At 39.8% G+C, this 22,379-nt stretch overlaps 1 protein-coding gene across 2 annotated transcripts in view; it reads right to left on the bottom strand.

Annotated features, from left to right (window-relative positions):
* The window catches only part of CNOT10 (CCR4-NOT transcription complex subunit 10), a 77,399-nt gene that overhangs the window by 34,071 nt on the left and 20,949 nt on the right, over positions 1-22,379 (bottom strand). For both annotated transcript variants that reach the window (XM_080828219.1, XM_080828220.1), the window contains exons 5-10: positions 18,545-18,687; positions 13,510-13,596; positions 12,784-12,867; positions 10,497-10,614; positions 5,312-5,461; positions 2,893-3,095 (exon numbers count right to left, since the gene is read on the bottom strand). In XM_080828219.1, coding sequence (XP_080684345.1) covers positions 2,893-3,095; positions 5,312-5,461; positions 10,497-10,614; positions 12,784-12,867; positions 13,510-13,596; positions 18,545-18,687 — 785 coding nt within the window. The remainder of the gene's footprint in view (positions 1-2,892; positions 3,096-5,311; positions 5,462-10,496; positions 10,615-12,783; positions 12,868-13,509; positions 13,597-18,544; positions 18,688-22,379) is intronic.

The raw sequence follows: 22,379 nt of genomic DNA, 5'->3' as shown, positions 1-22,379 counted from the left end.
TTTTTTTTCAGATCCTTTTTAGAAGGAGAAGCATAGACATAGATAATTATTATTTTTTAAAGATTTTATTTATTTATTTGACAGACAGAGATTACAAGTAGGCAGAGAGGCAGGCAGAGAGAAAGGAGGAAGCAGGCTCCCTGATAAGCAGAGAGCCCGATTCGGGGCTCTATCCCAGGACCCTGGGATCATGACCTGAGCCAAAAGCAGAGGCTTTAACCCATTGAGCCACCCAGGCACCCCTAGATAATCATTTTTGGTAAAGTCCTATTTGTAGCACAAACTGAGTGTTCCAAGATTCACCAAATTATGGCAATCAAGTCATCTTTACCATTAAAAAATTTTTTTTATTTACTGGGGCGCCTGGGTGGCTCAGTCTGTTTAGAGTGGCTGCCTTTGGCTCAGGTCATGATCCTAGGACCCTGGGATCGAGACCTGCGTCATGCTCCCTGCTCAGTGGGAAGCCTGCTTTTCCCTCTAACACTCCCCCTGTTTGTGTTCCCTGTCTTGCTGTGTCTCCCTTTCTGTCAAATGAATAAGTAAAAATCTTAAAAAAAAAAAAAAAAAAGACTTTATTTATTTCAGAGAGAGTGTGTATATGAGCAGGGGGGAGGAGTAGAGGAGGGAGAGGGAGAATCCCAAGCAGACTCCACACTGTTGAGTACAGGGCTGGATGCAGGGTTCCATCCCATAACTCTGAGATCCCAACTGGAGCTGAAACCAAGAGGTGGATGCTCAACTGACACAGCCATCCAGGGCACCCCTACCATTTTTAAAAAATCAGAAATTCTGGGGACGCATAGGTGGCTCAGTTGATTAAGTGTCTGCCTTTGTCTCAGGTCATGATCCCACAATCCCAGGATTGAGCCCTGCACTGGGTTCCCTACTCAGCATGGAGTCTGCTTCTAATTCTCTGTCTGCCCTTCACTGCCTTTTGTGAACACTCTTTCTTCTCTCTCAAAATAAATAAAATCTTTAAAAAAAAATTAGAAATTTAGAACTTTGTATAAGAAAATTGGGGGGAGTAGGATTTCATAATAAAATCCATAGAATGAAGACAATCCTAAAGGTACTATTTCTAAAAATAAGTAATTTTAAAAAGAAAATGTTAAACCTTACTGTATTTCTCTACTCCTAAGAAGATCTAATTCCCTGGTTTCCAATAACTGTCCAAATGAGAGGCCTCCAACACTCACATTCATCAACGGATTAAAGAGTCATAAATTTCTAGAGATTGTTTTAAAAAAGTATAAATACTACCTAGAATTGTCAGTTAATTTAAGAATTACCCAATAAGAAAGTTGTCTTTTAGGGTGCCTGGGTGGCTCAGTCAGTTAAGCATCTACCTTCGGCTCGAGTCATGATCCCAGGGTCCAAGGATTGAGTCCCACATCATGCTCCTTGCTCAGCAGGGAGCCTGTTTCTTCCTCTCCCTCTGCCTGCTGTTCTCCCTGCTTGTGCTCTCTCTCTTCAAATAAAAAAAATATTAAAAAAAAAAAAGTTGTCTTTTAAAAGACAAATCACAATTAAATAAATGATTAAAGCCCTTCAAAGATAGCACTTATCTCTTCCCCTAGTGGTATATATGTACCAAATCATAAACTACTTCAGTATCATGTGTGAATACTGTCAGGCAAACATACTTCTAAATGTTAGTTTTTGCAGCTGTTTCTCAGGAAGTGCTGTTCAGCAGTAGAAGGAGCGCAAAAACATCTATCTCACCTATGGCAGGCAAAACTTAGGTGCCAGGCCTCCCAATATCCACACAGCCAAAGAGCACAGCAAGGGTGGGGGGTGGGTAGGAAATGGGGTGATACACGCATCTGGTAATTCTGATACAACCTGCCTTTCTTCTATTCCTACTGACCACTCCCCACTTGAGATTCCAAAGGCTTCTACCAACCATTACATGCAGATAATCTAGGCAAGGACACTCATGTGAACTGGCCTATTTCTCACAGTCAGTGGTGACAAAGGTGTGAGGGAGACAGCCTGATAATCCACGAACTCTGAACCATTTACTGAATCTAAAGCAAAGCCCGTAGGCACCTAAGGAAATGCAGTGTTGTACAGTTCTTTCCACACTCAGGGTCTTAGTCCTACTCTAACCACCTCATGCACATACCATACTCAGGCCAGCAGATGATAGAGCCTCTGCCCCAGCAGCTAGTAGGTCACTGTTCCAACAGATATGGCCCTCTCGTTGGCTATACCTCTTTAATGTGACTGCTGATACGGCCTGCTACACTTTAAGAACCAGAATGTTAACAAATGACTTTAAAAAACTAAATCTGGGGCGACTGGGTGGCTCAGTTGGTTGAACGACTGCCTTCGGCTCAGGTCATGATCCTGGACTTCCGGGATCGAGTCCCGCATAGGGCTCCCAGCTCCTTGGGGTGGGGGGGGGTCTGCTTCTCTCTCTGACCTTCTCCTCTCTCATGCTCTCTCTCACTCATTCTCTCTCAAATAAATAAATAAAATCTTAAAAAATAAAAAAAAATAAAAAAATAAAAAAATAAAAAATAAAAAACTAAATCTTGGGGCACTTGGGTGGCTCAGTTGGTTAAGCAACTGCCTTCAGCTCAGGTCATGATTCTGGAGTCCCAGGATCGAGTCCCACATGAGGCTCTCTGCTCGGCGGGGAGTCTGCTTCTCGCTCTGACCTCTCCCCTCTCATGGTCTCTCTCTCTCTCTCTAATAAAGAAATAAAATCTTAAAAAAAACACAAACAAAACTAAATCTTTTATCCAACCGTTAAAGAACAGACTATCTTTATAAATTCCCTGAGAGTTATAAGGGAATGACGTCTTGTGTGTTTCCAAGTATTTTTTGTTTTCTATGAACAAGCAAGGGGAGGTTATGGGTTCAAAAAGATATTCAAGGAGCACTCACCCCCTTATTTGCAGCAATGCAGCATTCAGCCAGCCTTAGCCAGAGGCGGGGATTTGCATGATAAACCTGAACAGCTTCAATCAGACACTCAAAGGCAGCAAGAGGTCTTCCAATGTGAAGAAGCTGAATGCCACAGTTATATAGCAACTCATACCTCTTGTTGGTTAGTAATGTACACATGGGTCTTCCCGAAAATTTCTTGCCTAATGATACAAATTAGGTAAAAAAAATTAGATTAAAAATAACAGTTACATTGAAAACATTTATTCTGTTAAATACTTAAATACTACCTTGTTTAATACCAAGGACTCCAGTGTGATGTTTTTGCTGCTGTTGTTTTAATGATTTTATTTGACAGAGAGAGTACAAGCAAGAAGAGTGGCAGAGGGACAGGGAGAAGCAGAATCCCCACTCAGCAGAGATCCCAACATGGAGCTGGATCCCAGGAACTCAGGATCATGACCTGAGCCAAAGGTAGATGCTTAACCAACTGAGCCACCCAGGTGTTCAGGCCCAGTGTAAAGTTCTAATAGCTCTCTGACAGTGATGATCTTCATCCTCAACCCCACAAATATTCTCCAGAGTCATCTCAATTGCTTGTGCTGGTGTAGCCAGAGATGTCTCTTATTTGCCAGCTCCCCAGGTAACAATGGTCCAGACAGGAAAACAAAGACAGGACCCACTGACTTCTATGAATCTTAAACCACCTTTCTACCTTTTTAAAAGATTCATTTTATTTTTTAACTTTCATTTTGGTTAACCACATTTTTAAAAAAGATTTTATTTATTTATTTGACAGAGATCACAAGTAGGCAGAGAGGCAGACAGAGAGAGAGAGGGAAGCAGACTCCCTGCTGAGCAGAGAGCCTGATGCGGAACTCGATCCCAGGACCCTGAGACTACGAGCTGAAGATAGACCTGAGCTGAAGATAGCAGCTCAACCCACTGAGCCACCCAGACGCCCCGGTTAACCATTTTATTGTAATGTGCTTTCTTAGCCAAAAGTATTCTGCTAATGTTAGCAGGGGTTTTGGACCCTTACAATGAAAATAAAAAATATACTATATCTATGATGACTATGGTTTACTAGCTTATTCGAAGTTTCACAGTCTACAACAAAATAAGACTACTTGTGATTTTGGATAAACATTTCATCAGTATTTTTATGTTTAAAAAAGCTAAATAGGGGTGCCTGGGTGGCTCAGTAGGTTAAGGCCTCTGCCTTCGGCTCAGGTTATGATCTCAGGGTCCTGAGATCGAGCCCTGCATCGGGCTCCCCGCTCCCCCAGCGGGGAGCCTGCTTCCTCCTCTCTCTCTGCCTGCCTCTCTGCCTACTTGTGATCTCTTATCTGTAAATAAATAAATAAATACATAAATAAAATTTTTTTAAAAAAAAAAAAGCTAAATAATTGGTTGATTTTAAGCATTCCAGGTCAAGGATTCATAGCATAGGAATATTAACTTAAGAGACTTCAGGAATTTGCTCAAAGATTGTCAGGTGCAAAAAATTAAAAAAATAAAGACTGTCAGGCTGCCTATAACATCCCATGTGAAACCTTGGAAAGAAGCTATAATAAAACTAGTTTAGGGGCACGTAGCTGCCTCAGTAGGTAAAGCATGCAACTCAATTTCAGGGCTGTGAGTTCAAGCCCCATACTGGGCATATAGCTTACTTAAAAAACAAAACAACAACAACAACAAAAACACCAAAAAAAGTAGTCAAGAAATCTCAGCAACATACTTTGCTTTGTAACATTATCGTAATGGATTACTGATTTTCAAATCCATGAAGAAGTGAATGTAATTTAAATTTCCTTGATAATTACTCCTATCACCTTGCTATTTGAAGTGGCCATATCTACGAAAGATTCCCAGAGTCAAACATGTTGGTCAGGGTCAATGTTAATTGTAGGCAGGCGCATATGGGTGCATTTTGACCAGACACTGATCACCGTCTACCTATTCTTTTTTTTTTTAATAATTTTTTAATAAACATATAATGTATTATTAGCCCCAGGTGTACAGGTCGGTGAATTGCCAGGTTTACACACTTCACAGCACTCACAATAGCACATACCCTCTACCTACTTATTCTTTAAAAAACATTATTTTTAAAATTTCAGTATAATTTACTTACCATGTTATATTAGTTTTGGGTATACAATACAGTGATCCAACAATTTTTTTTGTTTTTCTTTGTTTTTTTTAATTTATTTTTTTAAAAATTATTTTTATTAACTTACAGTGTATTATTTGCCCCAGGGGGTACAGGTCTGTGAATCATCAGGCTTACACACTTCACAGCACTCACCATAAGTGATTCAACAATGTTATACATTACTCAGTGCTCAGACGCTTGATCATTAATATCATGCTCTCAAGTAGTAAAATACAAACTGTCCACCAGCAATGGGCTCACCTGGATCAGTGCTGCCTGCACTGAGCTGTGCACAAACATTGTCATTCTCCTGCAGAGCCTTTTTAAAGTAGAAAATTCCCAAATTGTGCTTGCTCATGGCAAAATGGATGCAACCAAGATTATTCCAGAACATGCATCTCAAGCATTCACCTGACAAAAACACAAATAAATTTGTCCAAAAATGTTACAGTTGACAAATGCCACACAAGAATTGGCAGTGCAACAGCAATTCCACCTAGTCCTCGTGGAAAAGTTTACAAGGCATCTGAAATTCAGGACATCTGAAAATTTTCTAAGTTCCTTTCCTTTTAAAATCTTTTATTAGGGGCTCCTAGGTGGCTCAGTGGATTAAGCCTCTGCCTTAGGCTCAGGTCATGATCTCAGGGTCCTGGGATTGAGTCCTGCATCGGGCTCTCTGCTCAGCAGGAAGCCTGTTTCCCCCTCTCTCTCTGCCTGCCTCTCTGCCTACTTGTGATCTCTCTTTCCCTCTCTGTCAAATAAATAAGTAAAATCTTTTAAAAAATAAATAAAAAATAAAATCTTTTATTAAAGGTGATAAACCAACCCTACCCATTGATTTTGTTAGCCTGCTTAATCTCTTCTTCTGATTTTTAAATAACTATACGCAAATAATACAATAATGCAAAGGACAAAAAGTAGCATTAGTAACATTATACACATTGCATCCACACAACAAAATACTATGTAGAAACTTCAAAGAATCAATATATATGGAAACATACTAAATGAGCAGCAAGAACACATAAAACAGAATATATAATATCCTGCTTTTGCCTGTTAAAGTCTCCACTGTTCTTTTAGTTCATATTTCTTTAAATATCACTGGCTGAGCATCTATCTTCTCAAGCTTGTTAGGCATTTGTATTTCTTTCCTTTTTTTTTTTTTTTTTTTTAAAGATTTTATTTATTCATTTGAGAGAGAGAAAGTGAGAGGGAACATGAGAGCTGAGAAGGTCAGAGGGAGAAGCGAACTCCCCATGGAGCTGGGAGCCTGATGTGGAACTGGATCCCGGGACTCCAAGATCATGACCTGAGCTGAAGGCAATGGCTTAACCAAATGAGCCATCCAGGCACCCCAGGCATTTGTATTTCTTATCCTGTAATACACACACTGCTTCTTTCTGCTCTTCACCCAATTTTAAAAATTTGGTTATGGATGTTTTTCCTATTGGTTACCTGTTAGTATGCTACAGAATCCTGTCACATCTGTTTAAAATATTGTTCTCAAAGCCAGTGTGTCATCTGTCTTATGACCTGCTTCAGTGTGTATGTATGTGTGTTTAATCATAAAAAGTTTTATATTTTTATGTGGTGATATTAATCATCTTTCCTAAACTCTATGGTTCTTGCATTTTGGATGAAATTTACTCAAGTCTCCCCCCCACAATATTAAAATACTCAAGTTTTCTTTAGCTGCTTTTATGATTTTTACATTTCAACCCTTCATTTCTCTGGGCTTTATTTTGGTGTAATGAAAGCAATCCAACCGTTAGTTTTCTTCTTGTAAACTGCTTCCAAATACTCCAAAACAATTTACTGATAGTCTTTTCCACAATGATATAAAATGCCGGACTTGGGGTGCCTGGGTGGCTCAGTCATTAAGCATCTGTCTTTGCCTCAGGTCATGATACCAGGGTCCTGGGATCAAGCCCCACATCAGGCTCCCTGCTCAGCAGGAAGCCTGTTTCTCCCTCTCCCTCTGCCTCTGGCTTGTGTTCCCTCTCTCACTGTCTCTTTATGTCAAATAAATAAATAAAATGTTTAAAAAAATAAAAAAATAAAATGCCAGACTAGACTGACAAAACTAACACTCAGGATAGTCAATGCTTAATACTAAAATCTAAAGATTCTCTTCTGATGTGTATTTTAAAAAGACAAATAGTGGACTTCAGCGGAAGATAGTAGGATATACATTAAAATGTTTAAAGGAGGCTGTCTCTGGTAGTGGCATTGTGAACAATTTAAGAAATGTTCTATTCCCGAATCTTCTCCAATAAGCATATTTTATCAGCAGCAAAAACTAAATTTTACAAATGAGAAATGAATGAAATATTTTAAAATTAACAACTATGGAAAAATATTAGTACATAAAATATATAACTACTATATAAAAATCTTTCCTGTTAGATTTTTTAAGATTTTATTTATTTATTTGACAGAGATCACATGCAGGCAGAGAGAGAGGGGGAAGCAGGCTCCCCGCTGAGCAGAAAGCCTGATGTGGGGCTCGATCCCAGGACCCTGAGATCATGACCCAAGCCGAAGGCAGAGGCTTTAACCCACTGAGCCACCCAGGCGACCCCCCATTAGATCATCTTAACTGTTGACTAGTCAACTATATGTCCTGCTCCTCACTCTACTGTAGAGCCTAATAATATATTTTTTAAATATTTTATTTATTTATTTGACAGAGATCACAAGTAGGCAGAGAGGCAGACAGAGAGAGAGGGGGAAGCAGGCTCCCCGCCAAGCAGAGAACATGATTCAGGGCTTGATCCCAGGACCCTGAGATCAGGACCTGAGCCGAAGGCAGAGGCTTAACCCACTGAGCCACCCAGGCGCCCCGAGCCTAATAATATTGATTCTGAAATCTGTATCAAGACAACCCTAAGCAAAATTTTCTCAAAGGATACTGAATATTTAGTCTGAAAGATTATTTCAGTGTTTGGTTGTTACGGGCCTCTGAGGGGAAATTACAACAACAAAAAAAGCAAAAACAAAAATTTAGCAGAATTAAAAATGGGTACTCAGAATAAACAGAATATCTAAGAGTGGGGCACCTGGGTGGCTCAGTGGGTTAAAGCCTCTGCCTTTAGCTCAGGTCATGATCCCAGGGTCTTGGAATCGAGCCCCACATCCAGGCTCTCTGCTCAGCAGGAAGCCTGCTTCCCCTCCTCTCTCTGCCTGCCTCTCTGCCTACTTGTGATCTCTGCTGTCAAATAAATAAATAAAATCTTTAAAAAAAAAAAAAAAAGAATATCCAAGAGAACTGTAATGGAACAAACTGCTTTTCTCCATCTTTTACAACCCCACTTAACAGAATGGGTAAAGTGGGGGTGGACAGTGAGTATGTCTGCAGGTATGCTTTTTTTTTTTTTTTAAAGATTTTCTTTTATTTATGTATTTGACAGGGAGAGAGAAAGAGAGAAAGCAAGCACAACAAGGAGGAGTGGCAGGCAGAGGGAAAGGGAGAAGCAGACTCCCTGTTGATCAGAGAGCCCGTCTCGGGGCACGATCCGAGGACTTTGGGATCACGACCTAAGCCAAAGACAGATGCTTAATGGACTCAGCCACCCAGACGCCCTTGCATGTGTGTTCTGTCTTCGTTTCTGAATAGAATCTAAAACAAAACATCCCAAAAAACTTATTCATCCGTTGCATTTTAAGATTTTATTCATTTACTTACTTATTTGAGAGACTGCATGCACATGTGAAGGCAGTGAGGAACAGAAGGGGAAAGAATCCTAAAAGTAGACTCCATGCTGAGCACAGAGTCCCACGTGGGGCCTAAACTTACAATACTGAGACCATGACCTGAGCTGAAACCAAAAGTCAGAGGCTTAACCACCTGAGCCACCCAGGCACCCCCATTTTGCATTTTATTTTATTTTATTAAAGATTTTATTTATTTGGAAAAAATATATTTTATTTGACAGACAAGGGATCACAAGTAGGCAGAGAGGCAGGCAGAGAGAGAGGGGGAAGCAGGCTCCCTGGTGAGCAGAGAGCCCAATGTGAGCCACCCAGGTGCCCCCCATCTTTGCATTTTAAACTTGGGATAAAACATTTTCAAATGTTTGACTTCACTTCTTGAATAAATGGATTTTCCTCCTTTCTCCCCATAAAACAGCAATGATGTGAATTTAAAAGAAAGACTCAAATTTTACCTTTCATTTTACCAACAGTATTAAGCAACTCATTAAAATTTTCTTTTTTAGACAGGGAGATAGGCAGAGGGAGACAGAATCTTAATTAAGCAGGCTCCACACCCAGCACGGAGCCCAGTGCAGGCCTTGATCTCACTACCCTGAAATCATTACCAGAGCCAAAATCAAGAGTTGGATGCTTAATTGACTAAGCCACGCAGATGCTGCTCCTCATTAAAATTTTCTTAAAAGGGATGCCTGGGTGGCTCAGTCCCTTAGGCATCTGCCTTTGGGTCAGGTCATGATCCCAGAGTCCTGGGATGTAGTTCCCTGTCTGGCTCCTTGTTTGGCAGGGGGCCTGCTTCTCCCTCTGCCTGCTGCTCCCCCTTGTTGTGCTCACTGGCTTGCTCTCTCTCTCCCTCTATGACAAATAAATAAATAAAATCTTAAAAAAAAAACAACTTTCTAAATAGAGGACAGATAACGATAATTACCTTCTTAACTTTATAGAAATATTTTTGATATAGTTAATAGTCTAAAAAATCATCATATCCTCACAGTTTTTATGGGAGAAGAGGGAAAAGTAAAAACATTATCACCTCATTTCCTTAAAAGATTTCATTTCACAAAGTAAAAGCCCAAGGACCTTATGTCCTGGACATAATTTGTTGGCTGGTATTAAAAAATGAAATGAGGGGCGCCTGGGTGTCTCAGTGGGTTAAAGCCTCTGCCTTCGGCTCAGGTCATGATCTCAGGGTCCTGGGATCCAGCCCCGCATCGGGCTCTCTGCTCGGCAGGGAGCCTGCTTCCCTTCCTCTCTCTGCCTGCCTCTCTGCCTACTTGTGATCTCTAAAAAAAAAAAAGAAATGAAAGAAAGCATACATGAAGTGAAAGAAAAGTTTAGTTTTAGAAGCTTCTTCTAAAATGGAAATAGGGGTACCTGGGTGGCTCAGTAGGTTAAGCATCCAAATCTTAATTTTGACACAGGTCCTGGGATCAGTCTAGCCTCAGGCTCTGCAACCAGTGGGGAGTCTGCTTCTCTCTCTTTCTACCCCCACCCTCCTTTTGGCCCTCCCCATGCACACTCCTGCTCTTTCTAAAATAAATAAATCTATCTATAAAATAAATAAAGTGGAAACAAATAATAGAGTAAGTTCTAAGAATTTTTTGCAGCAGAAATAAAACATTTCATTTTTAAAAAACTAGCAAAAATCATACTGAAGAGCACTGTAGGAAACAAACAACAAAAGACAGAAGAGCCAGGAAGACAATACTAGAATTTCACCATTTTCTTTTACCTGTTTTCATGAATCCTGGATGTTCAGCAATGTTTGAACTATTTAATAGTTTCACAGCTTTCCGATAATTGCCTCTTAAGTACTCAAAATTGCTTTTAAGAAACAGAGAGGGTGCAGACTGTAAAGAAAATATAAGTTGCTTACATTTTGGTTTCAGATGTCTACTGTGAGATAATAATCATACTGCTGTACTGGCATGTATTCAAGAGCATAAATGAATCATTTAAGTTGTGCTCACAAAAAACTATAGCTTCACAATTTTTCATTGCTTTCATGTTCTAAAAAAATTAATCCTATCAGAGAGCACCTTATCAACTGAATTAAGGGTCTGCCTAAAAAAAAACATACAGTATATATGGATAAGAATACAGTCTGCAGATTATTAACAGACTGCCTTCTTCTATTATACTACTAACTGGAAGCCAATTTAATTAGGTCCTTCAGTTCAATGACTGTTTAGAAAGACTGGAGGTCTCCCTTATTTTTTAGGGTAGATGCACATTCATCAGAACCCAAAGGGATACAAATAATCCAATGCCTTTCTAGATAGAAAAAAAGAAGTATTCTATGGATGGAAGAATTAACTAACAGAATGCCTTATTTTCGAGAGCTCATCTTGCTTGTGACAAATTTCACATTTTGGATGGCAGACCACGTTTTACTTCCCCTAAGAACCCTCCTAGTGGAGGATCATCTGTGTCTTACCTATTTATTTATTTACTTTTTTACTTTTTAATTTTTTAATTAACATATAATGTATCATTAGCCCCAGGGGTACAGGTCTGTGAATCGCCAGGTTTACACACTTCATAGCACATATCTTCCCCAATATCCATAATCCCACCACCCTCTCCCTAACCCCCTCCCCGCGGCAACCCTTAGTTTGTTTTGTGAGATTAAGAGTCTCTTATGGTTTGTCTCCCTCCCAATCCCATCTTGTTTCATTTATTCTTTTCCTACCTCCCAAACCCCAACATTGCCTCTCAACTTGCTCACATCAGGGAGATCATATAAGTGTCTTTCTCTGATTGACTTATTTCACTAAGCATTATACCCTCTAGTTCCATCCATATCGTCGCAAATGCCAAGATTTCATTTCTTTTGATGGCTGTGTATCATACCTATTTAGAATGCAAAAGCATGCATAGATCTACAGGCTGAACATTCATCTAGGAGGACATCAGGAATCCTGGTTCCATCATTTATTCACTTTAGCTTAGCTATAGGCTTTTCTTCTAAGTCCTTGTTCATGCTTTGCTCTGCCTCCAGGTTGAGGAAACAAGGGCTTCCAAAGCTTATTCCAGGTAGCAGTACTTCCTCCTGATTTAGGTATTACTACTACCCTGCATTACAATTATTTATTTTCCTGTTTCTCTCTTCCCGTGACTATGGTTTCTGTTAAGGCAAGGATCATGTTTTTTATCTCAAAAGATTTGATAATGGTTAGCTGGCTAGTTAGGTTCTTCCCTCTTAGCCTCAAGTCTACCCTCCTCTGACTTTGGCTACAATTTGTTCTCCTCAAAAATCACTTGAGTACTGACCCAGTGACTAATGTGGATCCTGCCTAGGATTTCTGGGGTCAATTTTCCTGAACCGTTTCTACTACAAACTATTGTTTGTAGTACAAACTACTACAATACTTCAAAACCAAACTATTTCTCTTTGTGACTTCATACTTAAAATGTTAACAGTTTTCCCAAAAGCATCAAGAATGTTCATAATTCTCCTCCACCATCTTAAAAATTATGTTATCAGTAATTATCATAATTAATTAGTAATTAGTTATCAGAGTGCGGTGGAGGGAGTGGAAGGAAGGAGTAATTTTATCTCAAATACTCTAGCAGCATTAGTCAAACTGAAGGTACTATCAAGCCAAAGATCATTTGGAAGTGGCAGGTTTGGGATATAGCTGAACTGTACATTTTTAATAAATATTTTGGTATAAACTAAAAATACCCTGAAGTATCCAACAGTAAATATTTACATAAATTGTGATAAGCCATTTCCAGAATACTAGATAGCTATTTAAGATTTGAGGGCTACGCACCAAGGGAAAATGCTTGCTATAATTTTAAGTGAGAAAAGTATTAAATTATAGCCACAGTATGATCACCACTTTACATCCCAATGTCAAGCTCTATATCTAGTTATATATATATACAGTATAATAGACTAAAATAAATTATTTAAGACTGACAAATACCTACTATCCAAACAAGAAAGTTTTAAGACATAAAAGTTATAAATTGAAAAAAGAAAAGAAAAGAAAAATCAAGAAGAAACTTACATTTCCAGCTGTATTCATGACTGACTTGATTTCCCTTTTGCATGCTTTCAGGGACTTCATTTGGATATAAGCTCTTACTTTATACTGTCAAAGGAAAATGCTAGTATGTGAGAACTGTGATGGATTTACACACGCTGTAAGTTTTACTTTCTAGTAAAATGAAAGTTCAACCCAATCCGTTTACAACAGTTACTTTCAAAAGCAAGTTTTAAATTATCTTAAATAACCTATTTTCACTATACTCTTAGAATACATTCTAAAAAAACAAAAAAAACATGGAGAATAAAATTTATACTTAAATTCCAAGCAAAAATAGTAAAATTTTCAAAAAAATTAATTTATATTTTAATTCCATATAATTAACATACAGTATTAGTTTCAGTGCACAATATAGTGATTCAGCAATTCTCTACTTCCTATCAATTTTTATCTGCACCTGACTAATTAAGAATGAATTTTAGTAGTCTACAAACTGGTTTTTTCATCCAATACATTCCCCGGCCATATCTTTTCTTAAGTAATTAAAAGAAAAGGTGCTGTATTATCATTTTAAGCAAATATAATTAGAAGGATAAATATGCTTTTAAATTATAATACTTCAAAGCCAAACAAACATACATGCCCTGAATTATTTACTGCTTTCAATGATCTATCATATTCTTCATCATTCTTAACTATTAGTAAATATACGTGATGCATAACCTCTCTTAGAATAAATAAAGATACCTGATGTATCTTTGATTTTGCAGCTTCTATTAGGGCTCCACTATCAGCTTTATGATTCGATCCGTCTTTGTTGGTGTTATTACCAGTCTGTAGGGTGGTTAAACAAAGTTAATCAAAATTAATTAAAAAATTTTTACCATAATTTAAATCAGTGATTTATAAGTGAGCTTATCTGAATCCCCTAAAACATTTTAAAACTACAGAATCCCAGGTCTTACACCCAGAGATTCAGATGTAATAATCTGGAGCGGGTAATAGGAAAAAAAAATTTATTTAAAGATTTTATTTATTTGACAGAGACAGTGAGAGAAGGAACATGGGCTGGCAGACTCCCCACTGAGCACGGAGCCCTTACACGGGGCTGGATGCCAGGATGCTGGGTCTTGGTCAGGACCCAGGTGAGGACCCAAACCAAAGGCAGACAATTAACGTTGCACGCCCCCCGCCTTTTTAAAAGAAAACTACTTTTGAGAAACTCTCATTGAAAATAATGATATACCAGGTTTAAAAAGCATGGATATTACTCGGGCAAAACTCAAGATTATCTCTCTGAACCCAAAACAGATCATGTCATTTCCTTCTTTATTTTTTATTTTTTTTAAAGATTTTATTTATTTATTTACACACAGAGATCACAAGTAGGCAGAGAGGCAGGCAGAGAGAAAGAGGAGGAAGCAGGCTCCCCGCCGAGCAGAGAGCCCGATATGGGGCTTGATCCCAGGACCCTGAGATCATGACCCGAACCAAAGGCAGAGGCTTTAACCCACTGAGCCACCCAGGCGCCCTCCTTCTTTATTTTTTAACTTCTTTTCTTTTTTTTTTTTTTTTTAAGATTTTATTTATTTATTTGTCAGAGAGAGAGAGACAGGGCACAAGCAGGGGCAGCTTCAGGCAGAGGGAAAGGGAGAGGCAGGCTTCCCATTGAGCAGAGAGCCAGATGCATGCAGGGCTAGATCCCAGGACCCTGGGATCATGACCTGAGCAGAAGGCAGACGCTTAACTGAATGAGCCATCCAGGCAGCCCTTTTTTAAACTTTTGATGTTTACATTTAAAAAAAATGTAATGATCGGGTACCTGGGTGTCTCAGTGGGTTAAGCCTCTGCCTTCGGCTCAGGTCATGATCTCAGGGTTCTGGGATCGAGTCCCGCACGGGGCTCTCTGCTCAGCAGGGAGCCTGCTTCCTTCTCTCTCTCTGCCTGCCTTTCTGCCTACTTGTGATCTCTCTCTCTGTCAAATAAATAAATAAAATCTTTAAAAAAAAATTCTAAAGAAAAAAAACAAAAACAAAAACAAAATATAATGATCAGTGTCTACATTTTTAAAAAAAGATTCTATTTATTTGGGGGGGGGTACCGGGGAGAGGGAGAGGGAGAAGCAGACTCTCCACTGACGTGGGGCTCAGTCCCAGGACCCTGCGATCATGTCCTGAGCCAAAGGCAGACACTTAACCAACTGAGCCACCCAGGTGCCCCCATGTCATATAAGCTTTTAATTATATAAACACTGCCAACATCATACACTAGATTCCCAGTAATATCCCAAATCCTTCACAATGTGACCAATATTTGAGTTGCCAATCTCATCTCCTGATCTCCTATACCTACATTTTTTAGGTATACTATGTATTTCAGATTACCAGAAATTCCTCCAAGTACCACTCTCACACCTTCTGGGATGTTTTCTCTGCCATGACATTTATTCTGCTCCATCCTTCTGCTTCTGACTAGTTGAATTATATTATATTACATCTTTCAAGGCCCAAATCAGACATCCAAACTTCTCCAAGATAATTATTTATTTATCTGGGGAGGGAGGGCAGAAGGAGAGGCAGTGAGAATCTCAAGCCAACTCCACACTGAGCACAAAGCCCTACATGGGGCTAGATCTCATGAACCTGAGATCATGACATGAGCTAATATCAAGACTTGAACACTCAACTGACTGAGCCACCCACGCACCCCTAAACTTCTCCAAAATCATCCCTACCCGCCTTCCTCCCAGTGCCTGGAGAGATGCTGCCCCATCTTTCTCCTCTCACACAAAGTGTGAACTACAAGGTTTTTATTTTTGTCACTTTAGTATCTAGCAAAGGACACAAGCATCTGCTGAACAGAATTATATTTTTATCAACTCATTCATAAGTACTGAATATAAAAACAAAGTATTTTACCACACAGTGTTTAGGAATAATGCTGAGATGATTTAACTCAGTTCTTTTCTATCCACATCTGTTAAACTGTAAAAAGTAATGCTAATGTTTATTTTTAAACTTAGAGAACTTACACAGGTAGAAAGAAAAGTACTATTAACAATGTGTTTTCTACAAATACTCCTTTTTTTTTTTTTCCAAGATTTTACTTATTTGACAGAGAGAGTGGGAGAGCACAAGCAGGGGGAGCAGCAGGAGAGGGAGAGGGGCACCTGGGTGGCTCAGTGGGTTAAAGCCTCTGCCTTCGGCTCAGGTCATGATCTCAGGGTCCTGCGATCAAGCCCTGCTTCGGGCTCTCTGCTCAGTAGGGAGCCTGCTTCCCTCTCTCTCTGCCTGCGTCTGCCTGCTTGTGATCTCTCTCTGTCCCCAATAAATAAATAAAATCTTAAAAAAAAAAAGGAGAGGGAGGAGCAGACCCTGAGCAGGGAGCCTGATGGGGGACCCGATCCCAGGATCTTGACCTCAGCTGAAGGCAGACGCCCAACCATCTGAGCCACCCAGGTGCCCTACAAATACTCCTTTTCTAACAAAAGGGTAGGAACAGAAAGAGAGAAGGACTATCCCTTGACAACCAGAGGACAAGCAAAACAAAAACAAAAGGGGCACCTCATGGTACCCACCTCTGTTGGCTTTGTGGAGCATGTGACTCTTGATTTCAGGGTTGTGAGTTTGAGTCCCATACTGGGTGTAGAGATTACTTAAAAATAAAATCTTGGGGCACCTTGGTGGCTCAGTCAGTTAAGTGTCTGCTTTTGGCTCAGGTCATGATCTTGGAGCCCTGGGACCAAAGCCCACACTAGGCTCCCTGCTTGGCGGGAAACCGCTTCTCCCTCTTCCTCTGGCCCTCCCCATTGCTTGCACATGTGCATGCGCACACTCTCATATAAAATCTTCAAAAAAAAATTAAAAATACAAATAAAATCTAAAAATAAAAAACCCATGAGAAGTATTCTTAATGTACACCAAATCCCTTATTCCAAAATACATCATAAATATGCACTCTTTCTAAAGAACTTAAATGATGAAATTTTCTCTAGTGAAAGCTGCCCTGTCTATCCAAATTATGGATTTCTACTGTCTTAATTCTAATCTTTACATCCTGTAAATCGAACATTTCACACGTGAAAAGATGCAAACACACTCCCTTAGTAAGTGCAGAAATTAAGACCATTATGAGATACTATTTTACATCCATTAGGACGGTTACAATGGTGTTTTTTTTTAATTTTTAAAATTTATTTATTTGACAGACGGAGATCACAAGTAGGCAGAGAAGCAGGCAGAGAGAGAGGAGGAAGGATCCCCGCTGAGCAGAGAGCCTGATGTGGGGCTCAATCCCAGGACCCTGGGATCATGACCCGAGTCAAAGGCAGAGGCTTTAACCCACTGAGCCACCCAGGCGCCCCAGGACAGTTACAATGTTAAAAAAAAAAAAAAAAAAAAAAAAAAAGGTAATAACAAGGTTGGCAAAAATGGCAGGAATGTAAAATAGTGTAGCTATTCTGGAAAATAGGCTGGTAGTTCCTCCTAAGATTAAACATAGAACTGCCATATGATCCAGCAATTCCACTCTTAAATATATACCCAAGAGAAATGAAAACATATATGCCATCACAAAAATATGTACACAAACGTTAACAGCAGCATCATTTATATTAGTCAAATGTGGAAAACAACACAAATGACCATCAACTGATAGATAAAAAAATGTGGCAAATCCACACAGTGGAGGAGTACATGGCCATAAAAAGGAATGAAATACATGAAAAGGGAATGAAGTACATGCTACAACTTGATAAACTTTGAAGGTCTACCAAGTGAAAGAACCCAGTCACGGAAGGCCATATATTATATAATTCCATTTATATGAAATGTCCAGCGTAGTCAAATTCATAGAGATAGAAAGTACACTAGTGGTTGCCAAGGGTTGAGGGAAGGGGAAAAGTGCTAACAGGAACAGGGTTTCTTTTTGGGGTGATGGAATGTTCTGGAACTTAGTGATGACAGTTCTACAACTCAGTGAGTATACTAAAAACCACTGAACTGTACACCTTAAAACGTTAGTTTCTGTAGATGTGAATTATATTTGTTTTTTTTTTAGGTCACTGATCAAATTATTTTTTAAATAAGTAGGCTCCATGCCCAACGTGGGTTTTGAACTCACGACCCTGAGACCAAGAGTCACACGGTCTACCAACTGAGCCAGTTAGTTGCCGCCATTAATCAAAATTTTAACTCCTCTGCCTCTCCTCACCTAGTCTGTGGGCCGCCTGAGGGTAGGCATAGTTCTTCTGATTTTTTATTTACTACAAAAATTTTTAGAGGCACCTGGGTGGCTCAGTTGTTAAGTGTCTGCCTTCGGCTCAGGTCATGATTCAGAATCCTAGGATCGAGCCCCAAATCAGGCCCCCTGCTTAGTGGGAAGCCTGCTTCTCCCTTTCCCACTGCCTCCCCACCCCCCTGGCTTATATTCCCTCTCTTGATTTCTAATAAATAAAAAAATAAAATCTTAAAAAAATATGTATTTTTTAAATTGAGGTGTAATTGAGGTAAAGACTATCAGGTATACAACATAATGATATTTGTATATATTGTGAAATAAGTCTAGTTAAAACATCTATCACTATACTATACACAATTACAAAAGGTTTTTATTCTTGAACTGAGGACTCTGAAGACCGATTCGCTTGGCCATTTTCTTATTTTCTTATCACTAAGAATAGTGGTCATTCTGTACTGAATTACATTTCAATAAAGCTGTTAAAATATTTAATAACCCAAAATATTAACCATAAATTTTAATCTGATCACCTCAGAACACTTACCTCATTCTTCCCATTTTTGTTGTTGCTGCCTTGTGAAATCATTTTTTCTAGGACAGCAAGAAGATGCAAAGCTTTCTCAGCTTGATAGGTTAATATATATAGGTCTACAAGCAAAAAACACACTGCTTGGGCAAATTTTTCTTCTGGGGGGGAAAAACAGGAAAAGAAAAGTTATAATCCAAAGTGAAGCAAACATTTCAGACCACTCCTCCCCAGAAAGTTCTAAAGAGCAAAGACACTTAAGTCTTTATTTAAATGAATGTTCATCACCTAGAGCCGTGCATGGAACAACTTACAATACCAACAGTGCTTTTCTATTCCGCATCTCAAGGCCTCTCATTGCAGGGACAGATACTCCTTTGACAAAAAATATCTACCAAACGCCAATACATGAAATGAGGAGTATTACTTTAGGTAGAAGGAAATCCTAATTCTAGTACCCACTTAGCTACTTACTAGGTATGTGATCTCTACATATCACTGAGCTAATTTTTAGACCTCAGCTAGCAGACCTGTAAAATGGGGAGAATACTTCACCTGCCTGAAGGCAGGGGGGAGGTGAGCCAGATGATCTTTTGAGGTCCTTTCAACTCTGAGGAGGATTTCAAAGGAGGAAGAGCCCAAAAAGAGAGGAAGGGTAACCTGTTAGGTCACAACACTACTTTCCTTTCCTTTCAGAAGAAAAAAGAAAAAATAAGGTTTAAAAAAGAATGCTAAAATCAAGAACAGAAAATTTCAAAAGCCCTTGAAAGCCTCCTAACAAGTCTTCCTGATTCCATTCTTGCTCTTACACAGCAAACAGAGTGGATTCCATTTAAAACTAAAATCAAGGTGGTCGATGCACAAAGGGCCAAGGGCTTCCCATCACTCTTAATATAGTAAGTCCTTACCTAGGCCACAGGACTTTACCTGTTCTGCCCCTTGCTACTTCCGACTTCATTTGCTTCTGTTCTCCCCACCTAGCTCTAGTCACAATGGACTTCTGCTGTTCCCCTCTCACCAAACTTAAGGTCTTCGCAGGTTCTTTGCATAAACTACCACCTCTGACTGGAACGCTTTCCCCCTCAAGAGCCATGTGGCTCACCTCTTTTCTCCACTCGGGTCTCTTTTCAAATACTGCAGTAAAAAAAAAAAAAAAAATACTGCCGTATCCCAGGCCTTCTCTGATGGACTTATCTAAAAATAATGTTCCCAATTCATCTGCATCTTCTTACCCAATTTTAGCTTTTCTTCGTGGCATTCAGCTACCTCACAATTTATATTTATTGTGTGGCTCTCCCATTGGAATATAACCTTAATGAGGGTCAGGATTTATTTCATTCACTGCGTTATCTTTACATCGCAGAACAATTTTGGTCCACAGTACATGCTCAATAAATACATGTTGTAGAAGAACCAAGTAGTGATATTTTTATACTTTTTAAAAAAAGATTTATTTACTTTAGAGAGTGAGAGAGAGCTCCCACATGAGCTGGGAGAGGAAGAGAGAGAATCCACAAGCAGACTCACCGATGAGCATGGAGTCTAATGCGAGGCTAAATCCCAGGACACTGAGATCATGATCTGAGCTGAAACCAAGAGTTGGACGCTCAATCAACTGAGCCACCCAGGCATCTCCCTAGTAATGTTTTTAAAAATAACAATAACGGGGGGTGCCTGGCTGGCTCAGTTGGAAGAGCATGCAACTCCTGATCTTGGGGTTGTAAGTTTGAACCTCATATTGGGTGTAGATATTACTTAAAAATAAAATCTTTAAAAATAACAATAAAATAGGGACGCCTGGGTGGCTCAGTTGGTTAGGCAGCTGCCTTCGGCTCAGGTCATGATCCCAGTATCCTGGGATCGAGTCCCACATCAGGCACCTTGCTCGGCAGGGAGCCTGCTTCTCTTGCTGCCTCTGCCTGCCTCTCTGCCTGCTTGTGTGTACTCTCTCTCTCTCTGGCAAAAAAATAAATAAATAAATAAATAAATAAACAAACAAATCTTAAAAAAAAAAACCAATAAAATAAAAAGAGCAATAATAATTTTCAAGGAAGAAAAATGGATCTTAATTCTACCTAGTTGGTTGTTATATTCCATACTCAGCCACAGTATAGATCAACAGAATTTCATAAACTGTTCCAGAATTTCTAAAAACCAGCTTTATAGGGGCACCTGGCTGGTTGGGTCAGTTGGCAGAGCATGTGACTTTTGATCTTGGGGTCGTAAGTTAAAGCACCACTTAGGTTTAGAGATTACTTAACAAAAAACAAAAGACCTCCCTCTCAGCTTTATAGAAAAACATAGAAGTATAATGCTGATTTCCAGTTTTATAGGGAAAGGTCAGAATTTACACCATCTTCACCACTGGTGTTTCCCCTGCCCAATCTGTCCAGCCACCATGGCCTCAGTACAGAAGAGGAGCACCGTGAAAACGCCTCCCTAGATTCACAGTAAGCAGCTGTTCAAAGGCTGACAGCAAATAGGGACCCTGTAACTCTTCCCAAAGTCCCACAGAGGAGCCATCACACTCTACCTCTTGTCCTGTGGGGACCACATCAGCACTCAGGTGTTTATAATAATCAGGAACTGGCATCAGTGTTTTCAATTTAAAAGAAAGTAACATGGAGGGGCGCCTGGGTGGCTCAGTGGGTTAAGCCTCTGCCTTCAGCTCAGGTCATGATCTCGGGGTCCTGGGATCGAGCCCCGCGTCGGGCTCTCTGCTCAGCGGGGAGCCTGCTTCTCCCTCTCTCTCTGCCTGCCTCTCTGCCTACTTGTGATCTCTCTCTGTCAAATAAATAAATAAAATCTTTTTTTTTTTTTTTTTATTTATTTGACAGAGAGAGATCCCAGTAGACAGAGGCAGGCAGAGGCAGAGAGAGAGAGAGGGTAGCAGGCTCCCCGCTGAGCAGAGAGCCCGATGCGGGACTCGATCCCAGGACTCCGAGATCATGACCCGAGCCGAAGGCAGCGGCTCAACCCACTGAGCCACCCAGGCGCCCTAAATAAATAAAATCTTTAAAAAATAAAAATAAAAAAATAAAAGAAAGTAACATGGAGAAAAAGACAAAAATCACAACTGAATTCTGCCTGCCTGTGGACTGGAAAAAAACAGGTCTCTCTAACAACCATTTCCTGAGCCTGGCTTTGCTGCTTTATTTGCTCCCTCTTTGTTCCTTTGCCCTCACCTTTCTTACTTTACTTACTCAAGGCTAGTAACCATAAAATAAGTAACTTAAGATACCAAGAAAGCTAGCATAGTCTGTACTACCTATTCTATGATTACCCACAAAAATGTCAGTAAGGCAATGAACAAAATATTTCACTGTCCCTTAACATCCCTGAACATGCCTTAATACACTGCTCAAGTAAGAATGGATTGAGTACACTAGGTGGTTTTTAAAGAGCAGAGAAAAAACAAATATCATGAAGTCTTTCCAATCAGAAACATAATTTCTAAGTTGTTTTTTTTTTTTTTAAGATTTTATTCATTTATTTGACAGACAGAGATCACAAGTAGGCAGAGAGAGAGGGTGAAGCAGGCTCCCTGATGAGCAGAGAGCCTGAAGTGGGGCTCAATTCCAGGACCCTGAGATCATGACCTGAGCCAAAGGCAGAGGCTTAACCCACTGAGCTACCCAGGCACTAAGTTTTTTTTTTTTTTTTAAGATTTTATTTATTTATTTGACAGAGAGAGACAGATCACAAGTAGGCAGAGAGGCAGGCGGCGGGGGTGGGGGAGCAGGGTCCCCACTGAGCAGAGAGCCAGATGCGGGGCTCCCTCCCAAGACCCTGAGATCATGACCTGAGCTGAAGGCAGAGGCTTAACCCACTGAGTTACCCAGGCACCCTCCCC

Source organism: Martes martes (assembly GCF_963455335.1).
Source record: "Martes martes genome assembly, chromosome: 1".
NCBI lineage: Eukaryota > Metazoa > Chordata > Mammalia > Carnivora > Mustelidae > Martes > Martes martes.
Note: the sequence above shows the minus strand (reverse complement) of the source record. Positions and strands in the feature narration are given on the sequence as shown.